Genomic DNA, 27,172 nt, shown 5'->3' on the forward strand with positions numbered 1-27,172 from the left:
ACCCCTCTCTCACTCTGATAAGCCTTTATTGTGAACATGAGGAAACACCCTCGAACGAGACAACACACTCTCATTTGTACCTTACCCCAAAAAAGAAACACGCGTACTTCATCCGAAAAAAATTGTTGAACTTGACCGTGTCTCTCGAAAGCATAGTACGACGATCATCGTTTTGTTACAGAATCATCATGACCCTCTCGAGAGAACAATCATCTTTTGCACTGGAATCTATATCTGACCGCAGAGGAGTGTTACGTTCCTTCCTGGTAGCGCTGGTGTTGTGCGTGTGCTTGACGAGTGCTGCCTTAATCATTCCGACCTGTGCTTCCTCATTGCCCTTGAAAAAGAAACCATCATCATCTGTGATTCATTTCAGAGCAAGCTCATTGAGTTCGGAGGATGAGCATGGACAAGCCGTTGCTGCTACTGCTCCCTTTGTGCTTAATGAGGGAAATAATTTACTTTCCATGGCGAATCGAAAGAAGATGGATGCCTTAATCAATTTCCGCCCCATGACTACCACTGTTGATAATAACAACAACAACCACATCGCGATGGAAGAACCCAAATATCAATTTATTGTTAAATTTGCTAGCCCCAAGTCTATTCATCACGATGAGGTCGTTGATATTTCATCACGAGGTTCTTCATCTTCAAGCCATGATGAAGCTTCCGTACGGCGCCAAAGTCTTTCTTCATCAGGGCTCATGACCAAATGGATGCGTTCCAATAACGTTCTCGCGAATAATGTCGTATCCGTAGTGGCTAAAGCAAGCGAATTGGATCAAGCGAATCGAGAGAATCCTTCTCTCTTCGAATGGATTGGTGAATACGAGACGAAATTTAAGAGTACCCTCAATTTTCAATTCTTGGAAGAAAAATCTCGTGAACAATTGAATAAGGCTTCTGCCCATTCGGAGAGATTGATGGCAGAATCGACTTCATCAATGTTGGATATTGTCATTTCACTGATTCCATCCTTGGAGGCCATTCAAGCAGGAAAAGAGCACGAAGAATTGCAACAAGTCGTCTCCTCTCTCAATTCCATACTCGAATCCAAGTTTAGGAAAGATCAAGAATTTACAAGCATCATTCTCCATCATGCGAATGAATGTGAAATGAGTTTCTCACCTCTCAAAGCTGCCCAAATTGGTGAGATATTGTTGTCCCATCCACATGTTCATTTCATTGAGAGAAAATTAGAAATGACTCTCCACAATCGTTATGCGAGTGCACTCATGCAACAAGCAAGTTCGACCAGTGCATCATCCACCACTTCATCGACACCATTCTATGACATGGGAATTTATGGTACTAATCAAGTCGTGGCTGTTTCAGATTCTGGCCTTGATCATGACAATTGCTTTTTCTATGATTCCAAGACTACTCCAACAGTGAACGTTTTGGACATGAATCGAAGAAAGGTTGTTTACTACTCAAGTAAGAATGGAGATAATATGGATGGTATTGATGGTCATGGTAAGTGCTATCACATGGAATGTTGACATCTTAACTTTGGTGTCACTTGAATACTTCCTCAATGTGCAATTGTTATTGTTTTAAATTTGCATGACAAATGTACACTACAAAAAGGTACACATGTTTGTGGCGCCATTGTGGGATCCATTGAGAATCAAAGTCTAAACGCATCTTTGAACAGATATCATGGCATGGCTCCAGGAAGTAAGATTTGGTTCACAGACATTCAAGCAGGAAATGGTGGTCTTTCAATTCCAAATCCTGTTACCCCAATCTTCCAACTGCCCTATGACAATGGAGTTCGCATCTTCTCCAATTCTTGGGGTTGTGGACCCGATAGTTTCGTGTCATGCAATTATGACTGCTCCAACTGTCAATTGACACGAGCTGTTGGAACCTATGCCGCTGGTAGCTCTGTCACGAATGCAGATTGTAAGGCACTCTTTGGCACTTCAACATGTTGTAATATTTGTAATGTTTACAGCAGTCAATGTCAAGCCATTGACAAATTCTTGTGGGAGCGAAAAGATGCTGTCATTTTGTTTTCTCAAGGAAATTCAGGATACCTATCTGAGTTTGGTAACACCGGTTATCCAGCAGTTTCGAAAAATACCATCTCTGTTGGTGCTCACCATACCAGTAATGCAGGTTTCGTAGATGGTATAAATTATCAAGATTTTGTGAAAAAGATGCAAGATGCAGGTTTACCATTCACTAGCACTGCGCAATGTTGTGCCTATTCAGGTTCAAACTATCAAGCAGTGAGGGAATATTGCTGTCCCAATACCATTGCACAATTATATTCGTCACAACCCTCGATTTATAATGAAAATAATTTGGCGTATTTCAGTAGCAGAGGCCCTGCGTGTGGTAAGTATCAAATTTGTTTTTAAAACTGACAGAAACTTCAATCATTCCCCTATGAATGAATAAGGTGGAAGAATCAAACCAGATGTTGTGGCTGTTGGTCACACAGTTATTTCCACTCACTCTGATGGTTCTCTAACCACAAAACAATGTGGTACACAAACACCACAACTTGGCAACAGTGCTGCCTTGTTGTTAATGAGGTATGTTGAAAATTCTCAAACCAGTAATTGTGAACAAAATCATGTGGATATCAATCAAAAATTCTTTGGTTTGGATCATTCAACACCGCAGTGGCACCTCAATGGCAACTCCATTAACAGCTGGTGCTGTCAGCCTCTTGCGTGAATATTTCCAAAAGTACGCACAACTGTCCACTCCAAAAGGCACCCTGTTGAAAGCAGCTCTTATTCACAGTGCTACACCACTCACAGGAAGCGTTGCCGTTTCTAGCAATGAAAATAATCGAAAGAATATTCAACAAGCATATGGCTCTCCAAACTTTTATGATGGTTTCGGCAAGGTCCAACTTGGAAACCTTTTGAAAGACTCTAATGGCAATGCATTAGACATGAAAATATGGGAAGCCGGTTTTACATCCTCTTCAGAAGTCTTGCGTGTGTGTTTGAGAATGAAAAAGACGGTAAAGAGTCCTTCAGCATTTAAGGCAACATTGGCTTGGTACGACATGCCATCGAGTATTGCCGTCGAACCTAAACTTATTCATGATTTGGATCTTATTGTGAATCAATATACATGGAATGTAAATACCAAGGAGAGTTCTAATTTGCAATTAATCTTGGCAAATGGCGCTACAGAATATGCAGATGATAAGAATAATGTGGAACGAGTAAGTGTGAGCGGAATTTCCAATTCTGCAGCTGCAGCAGAGTATCAAATGTTGAGCATGCAAATTGTGAATTATGGAATTACTGCCAATACTAAACAAGACTTCTCATTGTTGGCCACTTATCGAAAAGGAGACTGGGAATTACTGGACTCGACTGAATGCATTTATCAATTATCAGTAGATCCAACCCAACCACAAAAAGGTAACGTGGATATTGAGACAGCACCTTCAGTGCCGCTAGTGACCACTTTGAGCATTGTTGGAGGTATTGCTGTTTATGTGAGTGTGTTAATAGGAAGTATCATTTTGATATTAATGTATCGCTCATGGAGACGCTCAAAGCAAGGAAAGGCTGCTTCTGCATCTTCAACAACAACGATCAATCAAGCAAGTCTTGTAGCTGCTTCTCAGGAGATTATGATGGACGATATGGCTGTTTCTGAATATTATTATAGACGTGACAGCAAGTTGAATTAACATTGATGTTAATGAATATGTATGTGCTGTGTATTAAGGTCATGACTTCAAAATAAACAAGCGTTGGGAAATATGATGATAGAATTACCTTAATTCAAATGGACAATTCACACGACTTCTCAAAACAGGACTGGGAACTGTAGCTCCAAAGACAAGAAAATTAGATGAAGCAACGTTATAACGAAAATGTCGGAGGTCAAATTGCCGTTTTTTCATTTTGGTGTATTTATTTGTGGAATTGATGTTAAAAGACATAAGAATATTCTATCACCTCTGAATACCAGTGATACTTTATACCGTCCATTCAATATCAAGTGGAGGTTATTATTCCTTGTTGTATAAATGTGATAGAGGAGAGTAAGCAATTGAAAGAATTTATGTGCAAGTTATTTAGATTTGCAAAATTATCAAGTGCAGGAAGTTGTGCTGAATTGCAAGATATTCAAATTAAATTTATTTAAAACAAAACTTTAAAACATCTCTCATTGTTGTTTTCACAAACCAATGATTCTCTTCCTTGTCTTAGATAAAGCGACAATTTGTAAACTCTACATTCTTTGGAGTGGATGATGATTCGTGTGTCACATTTTGAAAAGTCATGCTTGAGAATGTTAATTTTTTTGGATATTTTGCAACTTGTTCCAACCATCCTGGTTTTTCACAAAAAGTTCCCTTAACGCCATTCAATTCTAAATGTTGATCTTTCATTTGTTCAGAAAGGAGAATGAGTTGTTCGAGTGTGACATATTGTACTTCTAAAATTCTTAATTTTTCTGTATTCTTGATCGTGACATTGGTCAAAGTGTCAAATTTCAATTCTTCACAATTCTCAAACGTGCATTCGTTCGCGCTCTGACAATGGACTTGTTGACAATTCTTAAAAATGCATGTGTGAAAAATGTGACAGCAATTCACAGTGCATTCAACAAATTCACATTCGTTGAAATAATGCAATATTCCAGTATCATCGTATTTGTAATTATCCAAATATATCTTGTATAGTTTCAAATTGGAAATCCATTCCTTATTGATTTCCATACATAGATCAAACATATTTTTCGAATTTCTAAATTCAATTTCCTGTAAAAGCATGGTCATTTTCTTTTCCATTTCTTTTGTTTGTTCATTTAATTTTTCTTTAAATTTTGAAACCATTTCTTTCTGATTCAAGAAAACACATGAATTTTCATGAACTTTCAATTCACCTCTTGGACCTTTCCAATCACACCATTCATTTGAATCCGAACATTTCACTTGAAACATTGTACAAAATTCCTTTTCGTGCTGTTGCTGATGTTGTGGAGAGACTCGACATCCACATCCCAAACGACATGGAATTTCACAATTTTGTAAATGTTGTTGCATTTGAATTCTCAAAACCATTTGTTGACAATTTGTACATGGAATTGTAACTTGTTGTAAAGCATCTGTAACGAAACGTGGAACAGTTTTAGAGAGTGATGATTCTGTGAATTGAGTTTGACATTGCGGACACTTGGCTGTTGAATTATTTGCACATTTTTGACAAAATAACAATTGACATTCTATGTGAATGATAGGATCATCCAAAGCATTGTGACAAATACCACATTGAAGATACGGAGGAATGGGTTGATTATTATTGAGAGTTGCCATCCCGTGTGATGATTCTGTTGGTAGTTTCATTTTTTTTTGTTTTTTTTATTTTCTCGAAAATGCAGATGTGAAATTGATGTATTTGATGAGAAACGCTACTGTTGTTGAAATAAAAAAACTTTTAGGAAAATAAAAGAATTTTTCAATACTTTATGGACCAGTAATGAGATAAATATATGGATCATGTTCTGAAAATAATCCTCGAATTTGTAATTTAATTTTCCATTTCACTTTTCAAAAAAAATGTCAACACGTCAGAGTCGCCAACACGTTGACAACAGCAGTAATACCATTTCTCTTTCTTTCGACTTTGACTCATCATCAACACCAAGATCCAAACTCGAGCTACCTCCCACTCTAGCAAATTTTCTTGGAATTTACGAGAATGATCAAGCAACTATCCCTTCCTTGCTTGAAAGAATTCTCTCTTCCGAAAGATTGTCCGGAATGAAATTGGAATTCCAATTCCGAAATGAAAGTATTGATGACATTTTCTTCAGCATCAAATAGTCAGAATGAAACTCAAGAGAATGTAAAACCTCAGTCAATGAGTGTCACATCCAACAGAGTGTCAAATCAACATCACCGCAACAATCCTCTGCGGAGACAAGAACGCTTTCGCAAACGTCGCAGCAACCTGTTGGAAGAAGTGTCACATCTTTGGCTTCTTTGAGAAATTCCACTACTAGCTCGAATACTACTAATACTACTAATACCAACACATCCTCAACATCCACTTCTGCTTACAACACTTCTCAACATGGTGCTACACAATCAATGACACAAACAGATGAGGATTCACCATTCCGAAGAGCTAGAGCAGTATTTGAAAATATTCAAAGAAATAACAATGCAAGTGGCTCGCAATCGTCGAATACTAGCAACACGAATCGTAGTAATAGACATCCTTAACAAATAGAAGAGCTCGAGAGAGTAGAGGTGACAATTCCACACAACAAGGAATTCATCATCAAGTATCAACAAGTTCAAATAGCAGAAATGTTGATTCTGTTAGGAATAGAAAACAAATGTTTGAAACTCTCATTGCAAGTAACAACAATTCTAGCAGTTCTCATAATTATCGTCCCAGTTTGAGTTTTAACACAAATGGAAATTCTTCTTCAATTGACCATCGAAGACATTCCACAATGTATGAATCTTCCTCAACGACACATGTAGATGAGTATATTGAATACCAAGAAGAAGAGGACTGTCCTATTTGTTTGGAAACAAGAATTCCATTCACGGCTGTCAATTTCAAAAATTGCATCTGTCATACCAAAGCCATTTGTGAAGGTTGATTAATTCAACATATTGAACATCGAATACAAGAAGGACTCTCTGATGTCCCATGTCCACTTTGTCGAGTCAATTTTCGATATATTGAAATCAAGGAACTTGTCCGTAAAAACTTCCTCAACAAGTTTTAAATACTTTTTTAGAAAATAGAAATAGACTTGCCATTCTCAATCATGCCTTGAATGATGCTGAATTTCTCTTTTCCTGTCCTCTATGTAATCATCCCCACGACACTCGAAGTGTCACAACTCTTTACGGAACTATGCGAATGAACTGCCAACATTGTCTCTCTGTACTTACAACATCGAACAGTGTGGCATGACGGATATACATGTCAACAATTCGAAGAGAGATTTCAAACACAACAAGATCAACAATGGATTCAGGAAAATTTCAAACAATGTCCTCGTTGTGGACATGCCATTGAAAAGAATCAAGGATGTGATCACATGACTTGTCGATGTGGATATGAATTTTGTTTTAAATGTTTGGCAGATTATGCAAATATAAGACAACATGGAAATCATTATCATGAGATAACGTGTGTTTTTCATTCAGATAATTTGTGAGAACTTTATTAAGGGTGTATATTAATTTTTATTTCAAAAAGTTGTTGTTGTTGTGAAATACTATTGGATTAATAGGAAAAAATTTTAAATACAAAAGAACGAAATGTAGTTGAGATTTTGATGATTTCAAAAAAGTAACTACTTTTTCACAGTGAGAACTTTGATTGGGAGTTTGGGATTAACCATCAAAACACTTCCAGAACTTCTGCCACTTTTCAAATAATTTAAATTGTTGACAATTTGGTCTGAAATTGATCTTCTATGAAGGCATTTGTTTTCAGTTTCATCTAAAAGTTAATTCAGAGAGGTAGAATTGAATTACATTAATTCTAATGGACCTAACTTCTCAAAACAGGACTGGGAACTGTAGCTCCAAAGACAAGAAAATTAGATGAAACAACGTTATTACGAAAATGTCGAATGTCAAATTGCCGTTTTTTCATTTTGGTATCTCATTCATCCAAACCAAGACAATCTCGTCATCTCCAAGGACACAATTGTCTCAAAAAAAAAACCTTTAACACCGTCATATGTCAGCAGTGAGTATTTCAATATATTTTCTTTCAACAAGTTCATTGACATCATGTTCACAAGACATCCTCCATATTAAAAGCCATTCTCAAATACATTCCGAAACTGGACGGCAATTGGCATATTACCATTCTTATACTCAATATTATATTTCCTGGAATTGGAACTCTTGTTGCTGCTTGTGTGTCCAAAAAAAAGAAGAAATACAGTATCATATTTGGGTTGTTGCAATTCTTCACTTCGTTTTTATTAGTGGGGTGGATATGGAGCGTGGTATGGGGAATTTTCATGTTCAAACGAAATACAGGAGCTGCTAAATTGACACCTGACATTTAATATATATTAAACAATAAACCATGAACCAATCATGATTAAGGATGAAAACTTTTTGAAATCTTGGAAAAGCGAAATCATTAAATGAAAACATATTGGATCAATAGAATGCCGAATGGTTTCAATAAACCATGAACCAATCATGATTAAGGATGAACTTTCCAACACATCTCTCTCCATCAACAACACAAAAAAAAATGCAAGCTCTTTCATGTGTCTTGGATATTGGCAGTTATCACGTTCAATGTGGAGTTGATCATCGTGAATTCATTCCCCGAAGTGTTTTTCGGAATGTTCTGTTGTATCCTCCTCATGATCATGATAAAAATAATAATGAAATTTCAAAGACGTTCGAATCCACCTCAGAACGATCGTTGATAAAGATTGGAGATTATGAAATTGGTAAATTCCTAAAACAGAAAGTCAATGGTACCATTCCAAACAATTTCTTTCATTATCCCATTCAACATGGACAAGTTCAGCATTGGGAAGATTTTGAACACTTGTTACATTTCATCTATGAATCGGAATTGAGAATTTTATCCGAAGATCATCCTTGCATCATGACACATTCATGTTTACCAATTTTGGAAAAGAAGAAAATCTTGAATCTCATGTTCGAAAGCTTTTTGGTTCCAAAATTCTATCTTGCCAATAAGGCCTTATGTTCCTTATTGCGATCTGGAAGTAACAGTGGATTGGAAGTGAGCAGTGGACATGACATGACATGTGTCATTCCCATCCATGAAGGAGTGGTCTTGTCTCATGCCGTTGTGAAAACTGAATCCATTGGAGGAAGAGTGATGAATGAACATTTGGAAGGACTCTTTACCGAATGTTTGAAAGCAACAAGTGAGGAATGGATGCCGAAATGTTCCTTTCTGAAAGATCAATGGTTGGCCAAAATGAAGGAAAATTTTGGTTTTTATATTTCACAAGATTATGAAAGCGAATTGGCATTGAAACAACAAGAATTGTCAAATTGTCGTGAAAAATATCAATTACCAGACGGGAATGAAATTCTTTTAGATTCACGAATGAAATTTCAAGCGTGTGAAATAATTTTTCAACCACAACAGGTTTGTTCCAAAACATCCATTCCAACACAAGGATTACACGAAATGATCTATCAATGCGTTCAACAATGTCACGTCGATCTTAGATCCACATTGTATTCGAATATTGTCCTTTCAGGAGGAAATACCATGTTTACAGGAATTGACACTCGATTGAGAAACGAGTTGAATTCTTTGGTTCCTACGGACATGAATGTTCATGTGAATGCACCTCAAGAGAGAAACTATTCTGTATGGATGGGAGCACTTGCCATTGCTAGATGCTCACAAAATCATGATTTATGGGTCACTTTGGAAGAGTTCAACGAATTTGGAGAAACTATTGCACACCGAAAATTAATCATGACATGAATGGAGAACAATATAAAAAACTCCAAAAAGATGTAATTGAAACAAACGCTTGATGTTTTACTTCTTTAAACAATACGATGGAACAATGAAACCCGAGGGATCTTGTGGACCTGCCTTGAAAGTTCCAGAGACATAATTCCACACAAAGAAATCCGATTCATTCACACGAACTGGCTCTCCACTCGCAGCACTTTCCCAATAGGTAGATGTCAAACGTTTCCATTTTCTACATGGTACATTATTGACAGTTTCGTATCCAATAAATGTGGAGTTAAGAAGCCAATCAGGAGGGAGTGGAGGAAATCCCAATTCAGTCACAGTGCATGTCTTGTTGTGTGGATAAAAGATGAATTGAGTGTTTCCATTGTGAAGTTGAATTTGGAGAGGTTCATTGAAAAATTGAACTTCGAGACGTTCGGATTTGATTTTCCACGAGTTGCTGATACGAATGAAGGCAATTTTGGCAGAATTGGAATCGACAAAACCACCTTCGTTTTGATAGACGAGAGTGGAAAATTCAGGTGGGAAATTGGGTTGGGAAAGAGCAAGGGAGCTCAATAATGAGAGGATCAAGAGAACGGCAAGTGACAGGCGTTGATGCATTTTTTTTTTGTTCGTCAAAGATCCCGCTTCTCATGGACCCGCAACCCTCTTCGCAAAGTTGACGCTTTTGCGTTAAAAAAACAACGCAAAAATTGCGCACCTGCAAAAAAAAAAATTTCGAAACAAAGCAAGGTTTATTTTTCATCACGGCTTCATTAAATATATTGATTTACGTTCTTGTGCATCGGAATGAAATAACTCTTCCCCTTTCTAGTAACAGTAACACAAGGAACCAGAGGCTCTTTGTAGGACACTTCAATCACAGACCTGTCTGACAAATTCTGCAAAGTCACTGTGGAATCCGTGAATGATTTGATCTTGAAGTATTTTGCAGGAGTACAAGAAGTATCAGCCACAACATCTCTCTCTTTCTTCAATACGAAATGACCACACACACATTCCGAAGGTTTGAGTTCACTTAAACCAAATATATCGCATAACTGCGCCATATCAAAAAACATAATAGAATACCTTGCAGAATTTGATGAAATGAACGGCTTGGTCAATGTGAAGTTTAGATTTTCCCCAACAAAGGCTGTATTATGTGCCAATGGACCATATAGGCTTGCATTTCGCACCATATCACTAGCTACATGGAAGTTCATTGTAGCCTTTGCAATGCCCACCATCTCTTGATAATCCTCCAAAATACCTCTTAATTCCTCATTAATTGAATTCAAATCAGCTATATTAATGGCATCTGTTAACTTGTCAATTACAACAACCATTCTCTTAATAATTTTATACTTCAACTCAATCATACTGAAATTCTTAACATCCTGAAGTAGATCTAGATAATAGTGAATAATCATATATATCTCCATTGCCTTAAGGTGTACTAAATTTTTGGAAACTGATCTCGGGTGTCTATGTAAGAACGAAGGAAATTTTTGCTTGAGATATTCCTTGTCGAACTCGTCCCAATATTGAAGTGGAATCATCTCCATCATGTCACGCATAATTCTTTCATACAAGTTATGCATTGAATCATAGGAGCATATTGTAGTGGGAGTTGGTTTCCAACTCTGGTCTAATATTGGAGAATATCTACGAACACCCCATGACAACTCTTTTCCCGAAACATTATTCCAAAAATGTCGATCTCTCAAACCAAAAACAATTCGTTGATTGCTAGAAATGTCTCTCCTAAGTGGATATCTAACTTGAGTAGTTCCTCCTGATAACTGAACAGGTTCCCCTCGAATCTTGCATAAATGGCAAAAATAATACCCTGATTTTTGAAATAAGAGAATTTTAGACCTTGCAGGTAAGTCAGCAATTACTCTTTCTAATCTCAATGATATTTGTTTAAATTGATCATTGAACACATTCAAATCATCCATCATGATTTTCAAACACAAATTGATTTCTTCTTGAGATGGTTTGTTAGGAAATAGTAGCCACAAAAAGTTATTCTTGCGCTTCTTTCTTACATTTGATTTCATCTCATTGAATGTGATAGAGAATTCGTAAAAGCTTTGCTGACTAGATTTAAACGGAGCAACACCGTCACCAAATAACGTCATAGTTTTTCCTCCTGCATCTACGAATTTTTTGTGAATGTTTTTGTAGATGTCTCCGTCACAGCGATCTTGGATAAGTTGGGGATCACGATTATCAAGTTTAAATTGATCCAAAAATTGTGGCTCTCTGAATATCCTTTCCTCGAATTGGAATTTTAATGGGCGTAAAAAGCAATGAGTTTTGATATCTTTCCATAATTTCCCACATTTAGGACAGGATTTTTGGTCTGGATTTTTTTGATACGTCTGACAATCAGTGCACATTGGAATTTTCTTTGTCTTTGAAGACAAAAGGAAATACTTATAGAACCCTGTTAATGTCAGCTTATCTGAAAGTTCTTGTTTATCACTCTCATGAATGAGTTGAATGGCTTCTCGAATTAGATTCAAAACCATTTTGAGACAATTTTCAGAGAGAGAACTTGTTACTGCAAACTTGAGAATTTTTTTCATCAACGTATCAACATTTACATTAACATTATCATTCACAACGCTTGAAAATGAATGGGAAGAGAGAACTTCTTCATCGTCCGTTCAAATCTCAAAGTTGGAGATTTAGTTGAAATTATTGAAAAGGGAGAGAATTGTTACTACAAGATTGGTAAAGGAAGAGTTCAATCATTCACTTCAACTAATTGCAGTTTAAATGACATTATATTTCACGTTCCATCCTTCGTTCAAGATCAAAAGAAGACGATTTTTGATATTTCATGCCTTTCATTAATTGAAGATCGAACCAATCATGCTCCTATGATTCAAAATGCTTTTTCTACGGTTCAGCAAGGATGTACTCCCGTCTCCTTATTTTCCATGAATTATGACACTGAAGTCGATGATGACAAGATTGATGACAATGAAGTTCTCTCTATAACTCCACCGGAAATTTCGGATTCAAGAACAAACTCAAATTCAAATGTTGAAGAGAGTGATTCTCCTTTGCAAAATGAGCCCAAGTCTACAGAACCTACTGATCATAAGAATTTCGCTAGTGATATCTTTTTCCTTCAGCAAGTCAAAGACCTCAGAGAGAAAAACGAGGCCTTATCATTGGAAAACAAACAGCTAAAAGAATTAATCATCAAATTGAATAAGCCATTGAACGCATTAATTGCTCTTCAATTACAATACCCGAATGTTCTTCCAAGCAAAACAATTTCTGTCACATATGGTGCTATTATTGATGAATTTAAGTCGAACTTTAAAACACAACGCATCAAAGAAAGAGCACGAATCCAAAACCAAGAGCAAGCAGTCGTTGTAAAATCTTGCATTACATAAAAAATTTGTTTTATAAAAAAATTCTCAAAAGCTTGTAGTAGCCTCCACGTTCAACAATCACATTCATTCATCAACAGATGCCGCTTGTTCATCTTATACGCTGCTAGAGCTTGCTTTGCGTAAGTGTACGTGTTTCATTGATACAGGTATGATCTCCAAATCATCCAAAGATATCGACACGTTTCATGTTTGCTCGAAATGGAGGACTGTCTTTGCTATCATTTGCCTTTTGTCTCTTATAAAGGACAAAGCTGGCTTTTATTGATAAAGTCTTCTACGGTAAGCTCTTTTTCACGAAGTTGTTGTGAATTTCTTGAATCTGATCAACGATAGATGCTACAAAGGACCTTTAGCATCATCAAACATTTTGGCAAGACGAATGAATGTTATGTTGATGATAGGAGAAGATATTGTTGAACAAACAGATAGGGTTTGTAGTTATTGCTTGATTTGAAAGTAATTCTGTTCGTGCTGTTTGAAAAGGTAATTCGTTTCATTTACGGCCATTGTTATTGTTGTGGAGGATGATTAAACTTGTTCACCTGTTAAACCGGTAAGTATATCCAACCATGTACTAATATCAACAACATTATTCGTTGTTTATTTATTTCCTTCTAGAGTAACATGATCGGTAGGTTGTTAGATTTGCTGAGCAGATTTTTGTTTATTCAAAATGTTTTAGTTGCTTCTTCTTTATTAGTTGTTGTTTTGAATATCCATCATTACACTCTGTACATAGAATGCGTTGGTAGAGATTGGTTGAGGATATTGAAGCAAGTTCTAACATCCAGATAATGAAGGGATATCTTGAGGTAGGGATTGAATTTAATGATAATCAATTGAGGATAGGGATGATAAGACTTCAAGTATATTTGATCCACAGTTGGTTGTTTGATTATTCGTACCCTCTTGTCCCACTATGCATTGAGAGTTAAAGGATTGTAGTTGCAACAATAACCAAACAACCGCTTTCTTAACATTTGTCAATGGTAGAACTGAAAAAGATGTTATATTATCGAGTTATGGAATTTCAAGCTGAATTTGCTTGGTATTATGAAGGATTGTTTGTATTATGGATTGATTAACAGAGCTTTCAATGATTTAGAGTTTGATGTTTTTACATTTTAAGCCTGGAATGTATTTAGATCATCGAGGCATTTGTTTGTCATGAATAGGGATTGGTTTGATTGATGTTAAAATATGACTTGTTGTGAATAATAATGTCAGTGCAATAGAGATATCAAAACAAATGACAAATTGATATATCATTTATATGAATTTGAAGTGTGTTTTGATTGAACTATTGATCACTATGATTATTATGCCGCAACTGAAAAATATTTTAACTGAATGCAAAACCAACATCATGATAAACAAATGAAAAGATGATATGAAATACAAGTATTGAATTAGATGATATTTCAACCCGATAGCTTAAATTATTCAAAAGTAAGTAATGTCAATCCAATTCATCTTTCATTTACCATTTATATTCATTAAATTGACTACTTTAGCTTTGTTGTTGGATATAAATTAGAGAATTTGGATGAATGAATGTGAGGAAAATGGATAAACATACAAGATTTGAAGATTTGGAGTGGTTTGAAGAGATTGAATTAGTGAACGATTGGTTGAACGAGAATGAAAGAGAAATTTGAGAAATAAGGAGCGTTAATTTTTCGTCAATTATTTTTATTATGAAACATCATAATAATTGACGTTAATTTGACGCGTGAATAATGAAATCGTTAATGTGGGAAATTAACGCTTTTTATTGACGTTTTTTCGTCAATAATTAACGCTTTTCAAGCGAGAATAAAATTTTTTTCGTTAACTTTTTGATTGTAATTTTTGACGAAAAAACGTTAAAAATTAACGTCAACCGCGAGTAGCGGGGAGTTGTGAAGTTGGAAGTTTTAAATCAAAGTTCGGAAATCTTGGACCATCTCCGGAGGAAGGACTCCAAACTCCTGGAACCAAGTGTTGTTGACTCACTTCAAGTTGACTTTAAATGATCAATGAGGACGGATCCATTGACTTATTTGTTATACTATGTATACTATCCTTCTTGTACAAGTTTTGTAAAACCTTTTATTTGCTCCCTTTCCAATTTTTTAAGCACTTTTTTGTTGAGCCTCAATGACCTTAAACGAATTGGCCACAAATAATTTCACATACAAGTCCTGACATTTCGCTCCACAGTCATCGCCTCTCTCCTCTCGCACTTGTGTGATTTGTTTTTGAAGTGAGGAAATGGTTCCATCGATATAATTCCAAACATGTTGTTTTTGAATGACTGTCTGTTCATTTGAAAAATGTTGAATCATTTCATTCAAATAGTCCAACATGACATGACAAGTTTCCAACATTTTGTCTCCATATTCAATATCATCGTCTGGAAATTGAGAAGGAGGAAGAGCAGTTTTCAATTTTTCCTCTCTCAATACTGTAGAATTTTGAAGAACTTGCTTTACAAGTTCAACATATGGAGTGATATTCTTTTCGATACTCAGTTCATGTTTAGCATGTTCTGGAGTATTGATCATCCAATCTCGAACCATCTTTAAAATTACTTCGCTCAATGAAGTCATTCCTCTGAACATGAAGAAGGCAGTATCTCTCCAATCTGCATAACTATTGAGAGCCTTTCCTTGTCGAAGCATGACATTGATATGCTTTAGCACATTGTTAGCATCTGCTAACACAAATTGAGCATCGTAGGGTTCGCCTCGATGAAGAGTCAAGGCACGGGTAGAATTCTTATTTTTCACATATGGGTTGTAAAAGAGTAAGAGACCTCGATCGACAATTTCAGATTGTCTCTTGCCATATATAAAGTTGTGTGTTATAATGGTTCCAAAATTACCCTTTCCATTAATGTCTCTGGTCGCTTCGAATGCTTTAATGACCTCTCCTGAACACATGTAGATCATTCCAATGGATTGCTCCTCAATCAGGGCAACTGAGGTTTGTAAAAATGCATTAATCATGGTTCTTGGGAAATCAAAGTGAGATGGTCCCTTGTGAAGTAAGAAGAAATTGATAGGTCTTACTTTCTTGGATGGATTTCCCTCTGCATACAATTGAGTAAAGTCACACTCTTCATAGAAGAGATAGGGTCTTGGGAAACTTCTCTTCAAAAGCATTTCTCCAACTTTACGATTATTCTCATCAAAGTAATATTTGGAATGTAAAAATTGTAAAATTTCATCTTTGGCATCGTTATTACTGCTACTGCCCTTCGACACTTCTTCTCCCTTTCGAATATATTCGACAGAGTCATTTAACAGTTCTTCTTGAGAGGCATCGTGTTGAATAGCAATCTTGACGTTGGGTACATCTTGTCCCAAGAGATGCATCTTATTCACACGAAGCAACACTCTCTCTTTGGAAGTGTCTGAAAATTCAACTCTCTTTTTCGAATTAAAAAATCGTAGCCTCTCCATTAAAAAGTCCTTCATGAGCTTTTGTCTGTGCGGTGGTAACGCAGTTTTCATTCCGAGTGACATTTCAAAAAAGCTTGGCAAGTCATACGTGTCACACGATTCTTCTCTCCACCAAGATCCACCCAATAATTTATCACACAACATTCCATTATATTCGGAAGAGAGACAATTCAATTGAGCCACTCGTAAATTCACGTCATGTGAAACACTCAATTGTTGTCCACTTGACTCTTCGGTTTTGGTTCCTTTCACCACAAATAATTTCTCATCGGGAGTATCAAAATTCTTTCCAAAACTTGCTCTCACTTTTTCCACAGTATGAACAATGGAATCAAGCGTTGATAATGCTTGCAGAGAATATTCTCTAGCACACACATCATCCGTTGTATGAAAATAAATTAATAAATCCATATCTGATAATATGGAATGATAATAAGAAAGAGCATGATGATTCGCATCATGATAAACCATTCTCGTTTGATTACTTTGCAAGCTCGATAAAAAATCATCCAGAGAGGATAACATGAGTACCAAACTTCCATTCTCAGCTCGGGAATTGATTTGAAGAACATCCCGAAGAGGTTTATATAAAGTAGAAGCTTTCGGAGTTTCAGAGGCATTTGCCAATAATATGAATACATGGAAGAGGAGGATGATTGCCATCCATCCAACAACGGAAAGCCTTGGTTGCATTTTTTTCGGAATTTGTTTTTGGGTTGAGTTGTGGAGTTTGATTTTATGTAATCTCCTGTGAGACTCCGAAACTCAAAAACTCAAACACGTGTTTTAACTCTCTTTTTGGATGCAAAACAACCTAGTCTCATGAACAGTTGATTGTTAGTGAAATGATGAAAATTGTGATAAAAAGGTTTGAAATTTTACAAAAAAATGTTGCGGTTTGGAGTGGGAAGATTTGTAACTGACGGATGTTTAAAATCCTCATCATCATGGTTCCGAAGTTATCCACTATGGGCACGATCAACAGCTAGTTTCGTATGTGATTTTTCCAAAGGCAGTGAACACAGAAGTTATGCAATTATTGTGTAGGTTTTTGAGTCGGAAGTGAATGATTGAATTAAATATTCCATGATGATGCGCGGTAATATTTGAAATATCATTGGTGATATATTGTAAATTCAACACGTGGTAATTTATAATGAAACATTATATTATTTATAATATGGAATTGCCATAGAAATAAATCGGTTCATAACATCTCCCAACAACAGACTCAGCCAGCAAAAAAGTCTAATTTTGCAAAAGCTCAAGAAAAATTGAAAAAGGAAAAAATTCAACAATTTGGTACAAAATCAGAGAAAGATTGCATTCATGATAAGAAACAATTAGAGGAAACATTACAAGTGCAAAAATTAATAGGACTAAAAAATCAATATAATCAACGAATAGAAGATGCTAAAACTAATGGAAAGTCGCTCACTGAAAAGGAACAAGCGGAAATTGAAGAATTTCACACTCTCTTCTATCGAAAAATTGTTCAATATTCACACTTTAGAGCAATGAATATGCTTGAAGGAGGTAACACTAAAGAACATGATGATGGTAGCATTGGTACCTTTTATTTATTTACAAGCAAGCTGCAACATCAGAAATATTTGGAAAGATTTGAATCAAAAATATTGAAGAGGGATTATTCAAGTGTGAAGGTATCGACGGCACCGACGATTGCTCAACATTTAATGGCCATACTTTTATCGACACCTATTGAAAATGTTTCTGCCGTGATTGACGACTCGTTAGTGCTTCCTCCTCAAGAACTGAAACATGTATTGGATTGGTCACAAACGGTACTTACAGATTTAACATTGGCTACATTGGTGAAGGCACTCAAAGATCTCAATGAAATGCAGAAAGAGCTGACCGATATTGAAAATAAGCTAAATACCACTGAGAGCAGCTCTTCAACGAAAGGGACTCAATTAGCACTAAAGGCAAAATATCACACTATTATCGAAGAAAAGAAGAAGATCACGCAAGAACAGCTCTCAAAGGTCAATTCTCTCCGAGGTAAATTATATGTGACATCCAAATTTTACATTGCATGTAACGAAGATGCTGAAGAAATGGTGAATGCTCCTTCCTCAAGTGAAGGAACATCTGTATCGCCTTCTACTACAACAACTGCACCACATGAACCAATCACAACGAATAATGTTGTTGAAGAAAGTCACACATCAACAGTTAACGAGAGTACGGATCTCGAAAAATTCACACTTACCAAAGATTCCAAACGCATTGTATTTACATACTCAGCTCCAGATGTAGCTTCCAAAGATTTACCCACCTTACTTAAACTATCCAACAAACAAGATGCTGCATTAGCAGTCGTTTCTGGAAGTGAACTGTTTGGAAATTTCCTTGCCAAGCATCTTGACCAAATTGATCATTTGAGAATGGCATTTCTAGGAAGCCATCACGAAGTATTGACTCATCATTTCACACGAGACGATATTAAATCCATCATTGAACTCGGTCAAAAAGCCGAAAAACACAAGGAACAAGGAGCTCTCTCCATGAAAGAACAATTTGAGAAACAAGAGCAGGAAAATCTGATAGCAGCAGCAGAACATCCAACACCACCAAATGTTTCTATATATACAAACGTCAATGAGTAATGACTGATTCATCATGTGTGAAAATTGGACGAAACTTTCATTGATGCTACAACATTAATAATTGTTGCTGTTGAAACTTTACAAAATTAATAATTGTTGAATGAATTAAAAAAATGCTTCAATTCAATGCAGGAGTTGAACCGTTGCCTTCCCGAATGATTTTCTGGAGTGATACCTTTCTGGAACATGAAAAGGCAAATCATTCCGATATTATTCGGAATCATCCATTTAATTATCGTATGGAAATTGTATTGAATTTTTATAATCATAACGATTCGACAACAGAAGCTTCTCATGGTCTTGTTGCCTACGATGAAGAACAATCGTTAGAGAACAACAACAAACCATCAAGGCCTTTACCAGAGGTCAATTCCAAAGAATTGATTCAGAACATTCTCAATCTCTGCACGGATTTAAAGGATAAGAGTGTAGTCTATCTATGTTCCAACATTCAACCCGTGGATATCATTTCCTATGTTCAAGAACGAGTCTTAACAAGAGAAGAATCTTCATCGGATTATTTAGTCTATTGCCATACACTCGGAGCTCATACCGATTGTTTAAGTGCCAACCAAATGGCCATCTATCCCATATTTAATACCTCTTCATCATCAACTCATGGTATTAATGTTGCATCATGTTCAACACCATTGGAGAGAGAACATCATTTACGGTTCAGATTGGATCAGGATACTCTTCTTGAAATTGGATTGCAACGCAATGAAAAGAACAAAATTCACTCGAAAAAGACTAGTGCTCACTCTGCTAATTTTGAAAGCGATAATTATTCAACAGTAGGATACAAGATGCCTTTCAAACCAAAATCTAAAGAATATGAACGATTGATGTGGTCTCTGAACAAAGAGGGAACATGTCCAATGCATTGCTTCTTTGGAGTTTTTAGTATTGAGAAAAATGGTTGGATTGAAATGTCAGATTTCGAATCGTTTGTCCAGTCAAGAATTAATTCCAATACTACTAATTCGGAGGAAACTTTTGGTGCGAGTTCAACTGCAGAAAACAAAGTTTTGATTAAAAAGACATCTGGAAAGGATATTTTCAATGTGAGAATTTTGAAGGAGGAATCTCTAGTATTACCACGAGTTGAATTGAGTATTGAAACTATTGCAAAAGGAGGTGAAAAGAGTGAACAGAATAAGCATCCAAGCACTGCTTGTAACACATTGGAAGGATTTTCTCAATTACAGCAACTAGGTCATCATGCACCACCATCCAATCTCATGGACGAAACAAGTGACAATGAAGATGACCATGAAGAAGCTGAACATGACGAAGATGACAATGATGAAAACGATGAGCATGACGAAGTGAGTCATCACTTGTTCTCCATGTTCAACAAGTCTCTTTCCCCTTCTGAAGAGAAAGAAATTTGTAAACAGGAAACAGCCAAGGCCATTTTGACAAGTGTTGGATTATTGAGCGGAGGAATGGGTTCAGAATGTCTCAGCGCCTCAGATGATAGTAAATCTTCTGAGGTTACCACTAGCAGTAGCACTACCCATCAGGAAGATGCATCATTCGTGAACATTGTGGCACAACGAAATCATTTACTCTTCATGAATGCACTCATGCATGATGTGAAATTCGCACGGGTCGATCAAACCTTTATTATCAAGCTTGATGGAATTTTACCACCATTGTTTGTTGAGAAAATATTCGAACTTGTGTGGAAAGGAACTCGAGTTGGCAAATGTTGGAATGCCTTTTTAGTGACAGGCATGGAAGACGCTGTCGTGAGTTGGAAAAAGTTTAATCATACGTATGCAGTGAGCGGAGAGAATGATTACTTGTATGTGATATTTCCAACCACTTATTCGAGCACGAAACAACAGGAAATTACACCTAATTGGTTGATTCAGATTTTGAATCAACAAGACGAGTTTTCGTAGGTTTAAATTTTGGTGCAACACCTCAGGGCTCGCTTGTCTGGAAATTAGGAGAGTAAAAATGCAAATATTGGTAGAACTGTTGTGTTCTGTCCATGATGATTTTAAGGCTTTGCACAACACATGTCCATTTTTCGTCAGCAATTAAATGAGATTCCAAGTAGCTTTATCTTCAACACTGTTCAGTTGTCCCTACACTACGATTTGTACATCATTCGAAAAGTTTAGGAGTTGGCATCAATGCAAACTTGATTGCCCCAACAAGTATTAAAAAAATTATGGTTCAAATAAATGAGCAAACCACTTTCATGATAAAGTGTTGAAGGATAACAGAAGTAGAAAACATGGTTCAATTAAATAGTTGGTGTTTTATTGGGTTAAAAACTGCATTGTGTGGAGGAAAAAGCTCTATTGGAGAAGGAAGAACGTTTTGAAGGGATTAGGATGGAGTGAAAAAGAAACATGAAATAAATTGATATGGACAGTTCATGTTTTCACTTTGAATCATTCCTCTAATCATGGTGACCCTTTGTCATTTCGAGGGCATACAACATTTGGTCTCCACTGTAATCAATCAAGGTCACAGCCCAAACAGCCAAAATGACACAAACAATACCAATGACCCATACCCACAATTGCATTTGATAGTCAGCACGCTCAGCATCGCTAATGGTGCTATTGGATGTGTTGGTATTGGTGTTGTTGTTATTCAAGTAGACAGACATGAGCTTTCTTTGAGTTGGTGTCATGACTTCAAGATTCTTTTCCAAGTTCAACAAGACGACATCGGATCTTTCTGGAATCATTCTCAATTCGCTTTCAACATTCTGGTGTTGTTGTTGTTGTTAGGATGAAGTAGTTAGACCATGCACATTGTCCATGTCGAGGTTGTTATTGTTGTTTGAAAAGGTTGAAATCGGCATACCGAAAAATACGAGTAGCAAAGTAGTTCATCAACATCATGTTGTTATTGTCATATCAAAGCTTGTATTAATTTCAAAATAAACGCTCAAAAAACATACCTCAACATTGGTAACAACAACAATGCCGGAAGTCTTTGAAGAGAAATCAACATTCTTCAATGATGGAACTGTTGTAACAGCCTCCTTTCCAAATAACGATTCAACCTTCTTCACGATAACATCATTCACTTCGGAAGATTTAGTTGGAATCATGACTACACCAACAATGGGTCTTTCAAAAAGGTCCAATGATGAAACGGAAACAACCTTGTCGGATGGCAATCCTTTAAAGACCAAACCTAAATGTTGTACGAGACCATCAATAGCGAGAGATGGAGATGAAAATTCAATCTTGTGGTTTTGTTGTTTCAAATTTTGAATATAGTTTCTGTCCTCTCCAAAAGCATGGACCATCATCACGGCGCAGATGATGAGGAAAGAGGCAACGACGAGATTTTTCAGCATTTTTTTTGGAATTTGGATTTTATAAAGAATTTAAAAAATTTATTAAATTAATAATTGTTTATTTCCAAAATCATATTTGTAGGTACTATTATTCTTGCGATAATGGGTGAGTCTAAAAGATGAATATGTAAAATAGTGTCAAAGTGGTTTACCACTCAAAAGTACAAACAAGTCGTCAATTAAAAATAAAAAATATTTCTCGAGTGCCGGGAATTGAACCCGGGTCGCCAGAGTGACAGTCTGGAATGCTACCACTATACCACACCCGATTACATTAATTAACAACCAAACGATATGAAACAGTCACTACCGACAAAGCAGGCTGGTATAAAACATGGAAATAAAAAACTTTATTAAAGAAACATGTACATCGAATTCAATAGGGATTCTAACTGGGCCGCTGTATATAAACTTTTCAATATATATTGTTTGTGGAGTTTGCCTGGAATTAAAAAAATGATTTCACAACATGACTTTTCTTCCTCCATTTTGCCCAACAGCGATGAGCGAAATAAATATGAAAAATATCATTCCGTAACGAGAGCCATTTCTTCCCGTAATCATGACGACTCTTGTTCTTCAGAACACATTCCGATATTTGAAAAGAAACTCTACATGGGTCCAGTCTATTGCATTAATTTCTCGAAAATTATTCCTTCCGTTCTTTATGCAGGAATAGGTCCCAATCTTCATATCTTTGAAACTCATTCTGGAAGAGAAATAGGAAGTATTGCCATCTTTGAAAAGGGAGGAAGTATTAAAGGAATTAAATTTATTCAAAACGAGGAGTGTGAGGAGCAACTGAAAACTCTTCACAATTTTGATTTATTGTCGTCATCATCACCACTACAGAACACTAATTCTATGATCGAAGAATTTATAATTTACGGACAAAAACGATTGAAAATTGTGCAATTATTGATTTCTTTGAATAGAAACGAGAACACGAATGACGTGTTCGCCACCATTGAACAATGTCAAGTATGGAATTTTGGTGAAATGTGTGATTGGATTCTTGATGTTTTGGATATTGGTATTTCTATTAACAGTGATGAGCACAACCATGATCGTTCCATGAGGACATTATGTGTAGGCTATGCCCACAACTTTATTCAATTACTTTCATATGATCATGCAATTTTGAAAATGAAGAAAGACGAATTTCGTAAATATATTCACGAAAACACCACTTCACACCAACCACAGTATTCTAGGAATATTCAAGAGTCCAACCAACATTTGAATCTACTGGCAACACGAAAATCCTATCCAAATTGTTTACTCTATTCCATGTCACTCTTCTTCAACAGAAATGGTGCTACGTATTCACATGGAGATTCCACATCAATCCTTAATTCCATTTGTGAAAATATTTCTGTTGCTTCTGGTACAGTTTTTAATACAGTCATCATTTGGAATTGCAAACATAATACGAAAGAGTCCGTTGTCCAATTACAAGGGCATAATGGTGTCATTTTTCATGTGGAATGGTCAGACGATGGAAAGCATATATGTTCCACATCAGATGACAGAACGCTGATTTTGTGGAAGTTTAATGAACAGCCTCTCCACACTATTTCACATCATGCAGACTCCAATCAAGTATCAGAGACGTACACAAGCACAATCTTTTATGGACACAATGCTCGTGTGTGGCATTGCAAATTCACAAAACATTTTATCATCTCTGCAAGTGAGGACGCAACCATACGGGTGTGGGACTATGATGGAAATTGTGTCTCAACTCTGCAGGGTCATATTGGAAGAAATGTTTGGAGAATTGATATTGACTCTACACAACAAGTCATTGCAAGTGGTGGAGGTGATAGCTCTGTAAAATTGTGGTCCTTAAAGAGAATTCAAGATTACGCCATTGTTCATCAAAATTTTGAATTGCCTCAAATGACAGTCCCGCAGAATCAATCAAAAAAGCAAGCTGACATGGTCAGGTGTATGCACGCCATGAATCAACATATTTACGTCGGTACAAAGAAGGGCTTCGTGTACCAGGTGAATATTCTCAATGGAAATTATTCACCAATTTTCAACGCGAATATGGTAGCAGAAATGGGGTCAGCTGTATCCTCGAAAGAATCTCCTCTGTTGTGTGTGGTGAGATGCTCTCCATGTGAACAATTTATTTGTATTGGAAACTCAGCTGGTTACTGCTGCATTTTAGATATTTCTACTGGATCTGTTCTTTCCACGTTCAAAGCAATGAGCTCGAGGATCCTTGCTGTGTTTTGGGTGAAAAATTTGGATCATTCTTTTACATTATATTTTTCATCCCCTTTGGGAACGATGAAAGCTTTTGGAATTTCATTTTCACACAATTTTGAAGAAATGTCTTTGAACGAGTCGTCATCATCCTCTCCAGCTCCAAGTGTTTCTATCACAGAAGGAACTCATTATTTGGTAAAAGGTAAAATTCAAGCTCTGTGTGCAGTACGAGACGAGCGCATTCTCATTACAGGAGATGACGAAGGTTTTATCCATGTATTGAGAGCTTCCCAAAACACAACACCTGACGAGAAAACGCCCGAATTTGTGATGAAAACGGCCCACGCAGATCAAGTGTGTGATATCAAGTATGTGAACAGGGAGACCATTTATTCAGTGGGAAGAGATGGTTCCATATGTTTCTATCACCTTATTCAAGATGAAAATAATGGAATGTTTACGTTAGTGAAACATCAACAAGAAAGGTTGAAAAGTGTCATGACACATCTGGATCGAATTTTCATTTCCTATCGCACGCAAGAGAGCTCTGAATATCAAGTGGTTGCGGGTGGGTGTGATTATGTGGACACAATTCCAGCTTCAATTTTTAACAAGATGGAGAGTGAAATTTTACTCATTGGATTTTATGGTTCACACATGATTGTTTATAATTATACAAAGAGATATCGAGTAAGTGGTCAATCATTTTAACAATTGTGAACGAGGGTTATAATTTCACATTATATTTTCACATGGAACAGATTGCATCCTGTAAATGTGGTGCTTCGAGAGGAATTTATGATTTTGTTTACACAACATTATATCATACGCCTCAACTTGTTTGTTCTGCATCATTCTTTAGAGATTCTCTCATCATGAACTTTGTTGAGAAAAAACAAGAAGAAGAGCTCGCACTATTTAAAAATCAGACTCCATTTATTCAATTCCATGGTAGAGAGGTCTTAAACGCCACTCATTGGAAATCAGGTAATGATCTTCGAATTGTCACTTGCAGTGAAGACACTAAAATCAGGATATTATCATACCATGACGATAGCACATCATTGAAAGAGAAACCATGGACCGAATCCAATAATATTTCAACACTGTCCATTTTGAATGCACACGAAAGTAGTGTGAAGGAATTATCTGTAGTCGATTATTATGGAGGTAAGTTCAAGAAGAATTGTGTGTTTTTGATCAATTCATCAACAATGATTATTATACCTCCATCAAAATTACAAAATTATTTCTAGAAAATTCCAAAATCTTAATTTCAGGAGGTGGAAAAGAACAATTAGCAATTTGGAAAATTGAAGAGCGTGATTCATCATCTTCCATCACGACAGACCTATTACTTAACATCAATTTAACAAATCAATATCTCTCTCTCTTTCATCCTCAAATTTATCAAGATTTCAAAAATCGCGACAAGTGGTCGCATTCTTCACACTCGATCAAAACCTATCATGTGAAAAACAAATCACGTCTAGATGTCATTAATTTTAGAATTCTGAGTCTTGATGCATTTAAATGCTCTACACATTCAGAAGAGTTGATCATTCTAGTGGGAAGTAGCGATGGTCTTGTTAAGGTATTTTCAACACAAAATCAATTGAGAAAATTGAGACCCATTGCTCACTCATTCCTTCATAATGGACCTGTACTTTCACTTGCCACCGTTCGCCTTGAAGATGATCATCAACGATTGATTTTTTCAGCATCTACCAATGGAAAGCTCTATTGTTGCATGTATGATCCAAAGAATGTTGAGAGTTGTGAATATACAGAAATGAATTCCAACTTGAACGTACTTGAAGCATTTTTTGAATGTGACATTCATCAATCAGGAGTGAATTGTATGCATGTTCATCCATTGGAAAATGATCCTTCCATGATTCATGTGTGTACAGGAGGTGATGATCAGTCTGTGAATTTGGCAATTTTGAAATTTGACACTTCCCAACAGCAATTAAGACTTGTATCAAATGTTCATCTCGAAGGAGTGCACAGTTCAGCAGTGAGTGGAGTTTTCTCAACTGGGTTCTCATCTCCAAGACTGACAGATATGACAGAAGAACAATTGAATCGTCTTGTGTTATCGATAGGAATTGATCAACGCCTTAATGTTTATTCAGTTTCACCTCATCGAGAGACATTTGAAATTATTGCAAGCTGTATGAGTGAGGTGAATGATATTTCTCACATGCACGTCATTGAAGAGAAGGATCATTTCAAAGTGATCATTGTTGGAATTGGAATGCAAATAATCTCAATCAGTAAGAACGCACTGTTCCTGTGCATGTCAAATAGTAACAAGAACCAATAATTCCTTATTTAACTTGCAATATGAAAAAAACTCAAGGTTGATGATAAAAATTATTTTATATACTTGAGAATTTCTTAATCTCAATAAATTTGACACGTTTGCTTTCGTGCTTGTTTGAAAAATCCATAGACATTGCTTTTTGGAAATTTCTTCATGATTAATTCACAATAGAGTTCATGATGACATACAGCATGCAGAGAGAAGGTTTTCAATTTGGCAAATTTTTCACAATTCAACACACTCTTAGCTGCGGACTCATTGAGACTCGTTGCACTCACATGTACATGTTGCAAGCGATGAAATTTTTCACAACTCTGGGCGAGTGCAATGATTCCATCA

The 27,172-nt window shown here is 36.3% G+C and overlaps 13 protein-coding genes across 13 annotated transcripts; 8 read left to right on the forward strand and 5 right to left on the reverse strand.

The window, feature by feature from the left end:
• Positions 1–188: 188 nt before the first annotated feature.
• On the forward strand, positions 189–3,673 carry C9374_013069 (uncharacterized protein; the record flags this gene model as incomplete). The annotated part of the gene is made up of 4 exons (XM_044688905.1): positions 189–1,479; positions 1,594–2,349; positions 2,414–2,549; positions 2,641–3,673. 4 exons carry the CDS (start codon positions 189–191, stop codon positions 3,671–3,673), a joined length of 3,216 nt encoding a protein of 1,071 aa, XP_044542037.1.
• Positions 3,674–4,195: 522 nt separating this feature from the next.
• C9374_013070 (uncharacterized protein) lies at positions 4,196–5,338 on the reverse strand (the record flags this gene model as incomplete). The annotated part of the gene is made up of 1 exon (XM_044688906.1): positions 4,196–5,338. One exon carries the CDS (start codon positions 5,336–5,338, stop codon positions 4,196–4,198), a length of 1,143 nt encoding a protein of 380 aa, XP_044542038.1.
• A 213-nt stretch (positions 5,339–5,551) lies between these two features.
• On the forward strand, positions 5,552–6,220 carry C9374_013071 (uncharacterized protein; the record flags this gene model as incomplete). Its single annotated transcript, XM_044688907.1, has 2 exons — positions 5,552–5,786; positions 5,853–6,220. 2 exons carry the CDS (start codon positions 5,552–5,554, stop codon positions 6,218–6,220), a joined length of 603 nt encoding a protein of 200 aa, XP_044542039.1.
• A 1,486-nt stretch (positions 6,221–7,706) lies between these two features.
• On the forward strand, positions 7,707–8,043 carry C9374_013072 (uncharacterized protein; the record flags this gene model as incomplete). The annotated part of the gene is made up of 2 exons (XM_044688908.1): positions 7,707–7,715; positions 7,771–8,043. 2 exons carry the CDS (start codon positions 7,707–7,709, stop codon positions 8,041–8,043), a joined length of 282 nt encoding a protein of 93 aa, XP_044542040.1.
• A 194-nt stretch (positions 8,044–8,237) lies between these two features.
• On the forward strand, positions 8,238–9,467 carry C9374_013073 (uncharacterized protein; the record flags this gene model as incomplete). Its single annotated transcript, XM_044688909.1, has 1 exon — positions 8,238–9,467. The coding sequence occupies one exon, from the start codon at positions 8,238–8,240 to the stop codon at positions 9,465–9,467; it is 1,230 nt and encodes a 409-aa protein (XP_044542041.1).
• Positions 9,468–9,524: 57 nt separating this feature from the next.
• C9374_013074 (uncharacterized protein) lies at positions 9,525–10,070 on the reverse strand (the record flags this gene model as incomplete). The annotated part of the gene is made up of 1 exon (XM_044688910.1): positions 9,525–10,070. The coding sequence occupies one exon, from the start codon at positions 10,068–10,070 to the stop codon at positions 9,525–9,527; it is 546 nt and encodes a 181-aa protein (XP_044542042.1).
• A 155-nt stretch (positions 10,071–10,225) lies between these two features.
• Positions 10,226–11,989, reverse strand: C9374_013075 (uncharacterized protein; the record flags this gene model as incomplete). Its single annotated transcript, XM_044688911.1, has 1 exon — positions 10,226–11,989. One exon carries the CDS (start codon positions 11,987–11,989, stop codon positions 10,226–10,228), a length of 1,764 nt encoding a protein of 587 aa, XP_044542043.1.
• A 108-nt stretch (positions 11,990–12,097) lies between these two features.
• Positions 12,098–12,871, forward strand: C9374_013076 (uncharacterized protein; the record flags this gene model as incomplete). The annotated part of the gene is made up of 1 exon (XM_044688912.1): positions 12,098–12,871. The coding sequence occupies one exon, from the start codon at positions 12,098–12,100 to the stop codon at positions 12,869–12,871; it is 774 nt and encodes a 257-aa protein (XP_044542044.1).
• A 2,114-nt stretch (positions 12,872–14,985) lies between these two features.
• On the reverse strand, positions 14,986–17,010 carry C9374_013077 (uncharacterized protein; the record flags this gene model as incomplete). The annotated part of the gene is made up of 1 exon (XM_044688913.1): positions 14,986–17,010. The coding sequence occupies one exon, from the start codon at positions 17,008–17,010 to the stop codon at positions 14,986–14,988; it is 2,025 nt and encodes a 674-aa protein (XP_044542045.1).
• A 195-nt stretch (positions 17,011–17,205) lies between these two features.
• Positions 17,206–18,950, forward strand: C9374_013078 (uncharacterized protein; the record flags this gene model as incomplete). Its single annotated transcript, XM_044688915.1, has 2 exons — positions 17,206–17,360; positions 17,513–18,950. 2 exons carry the CDS (start codon positions 17,206–17,208, stop codon positions 18,948–18,950), a joined length of 1,593 nt encoding a protein of 530 aa, XP_044542046.1.
• A 113-nt stretch (positions 18,951–19,063) lies between these two features.
• On the forward strand, positions 19,064–20,860 carry C9374_013079 (uncharacterized protein; the record flags this gene model as incomplete). The annotated part of the gene is made up of 1 exon (XM_044688916.1): positions 19,064–20,860. The coding sequence occupies one exon, from the start codon at positions 19,064–19,066 to the stop codon at positions 20,858–20,860; it is 1,797 nt and encodes a 598-aa protein (XP_044542047.1).
• A 509-nt stretch (positions 20,861–21,369) lies between these two features.
• Positions 21,370–22,284, reverse strand: C9374_013080 (uncharacterized protein; the record flags this gene model as incomplete). The annotated part of the gene is made up of 2 exons (XM_044688917.1): positions 21,370–21,684; positions 21,880–22,284. 2 exons carry the CDS (start codon positions 22,282–22,284, stop codon positions 21,370–21,372), a joined length of 720 nt encoding a protein of 239 aa, XP_044542048.1.
• A 456-nt stretch (positions 22,285–22,740) lies between these two features.
• C9374_013081 (uncharacterized protein) lies at positions 22,741–26,833 on the forward strand (the record flags this gene model as incomplete). Its single annotated transcript, XM_044688918.1, has 3 exons — positions 22,741–25,194; positions 25,266–25,674; positions 25,761–26,833. 3 exons carry the CDS (start codon positions 22,741–22,743, stop codon positions 26,831–26,833), a joined length of 3,936 nt encoding a protein of 1,311 aa, XP_044542049.1.
• Positions 26,834–27,172: the final 339 nt, after the last annotated feature.

Source organism: Naegleria lovaniensis (genome assembly GCF_003324165.1).
Source record: "Naegleria lovaniensis strain ATCC 30569 chromosome Unknown tig065, whole genome shotgun sequence".
NCBI lineage: Eukaryota > Heterolobosea > Eutetramitea > Acrasida > Naegleriidae > Naegleria > Naegleria lovaniensis.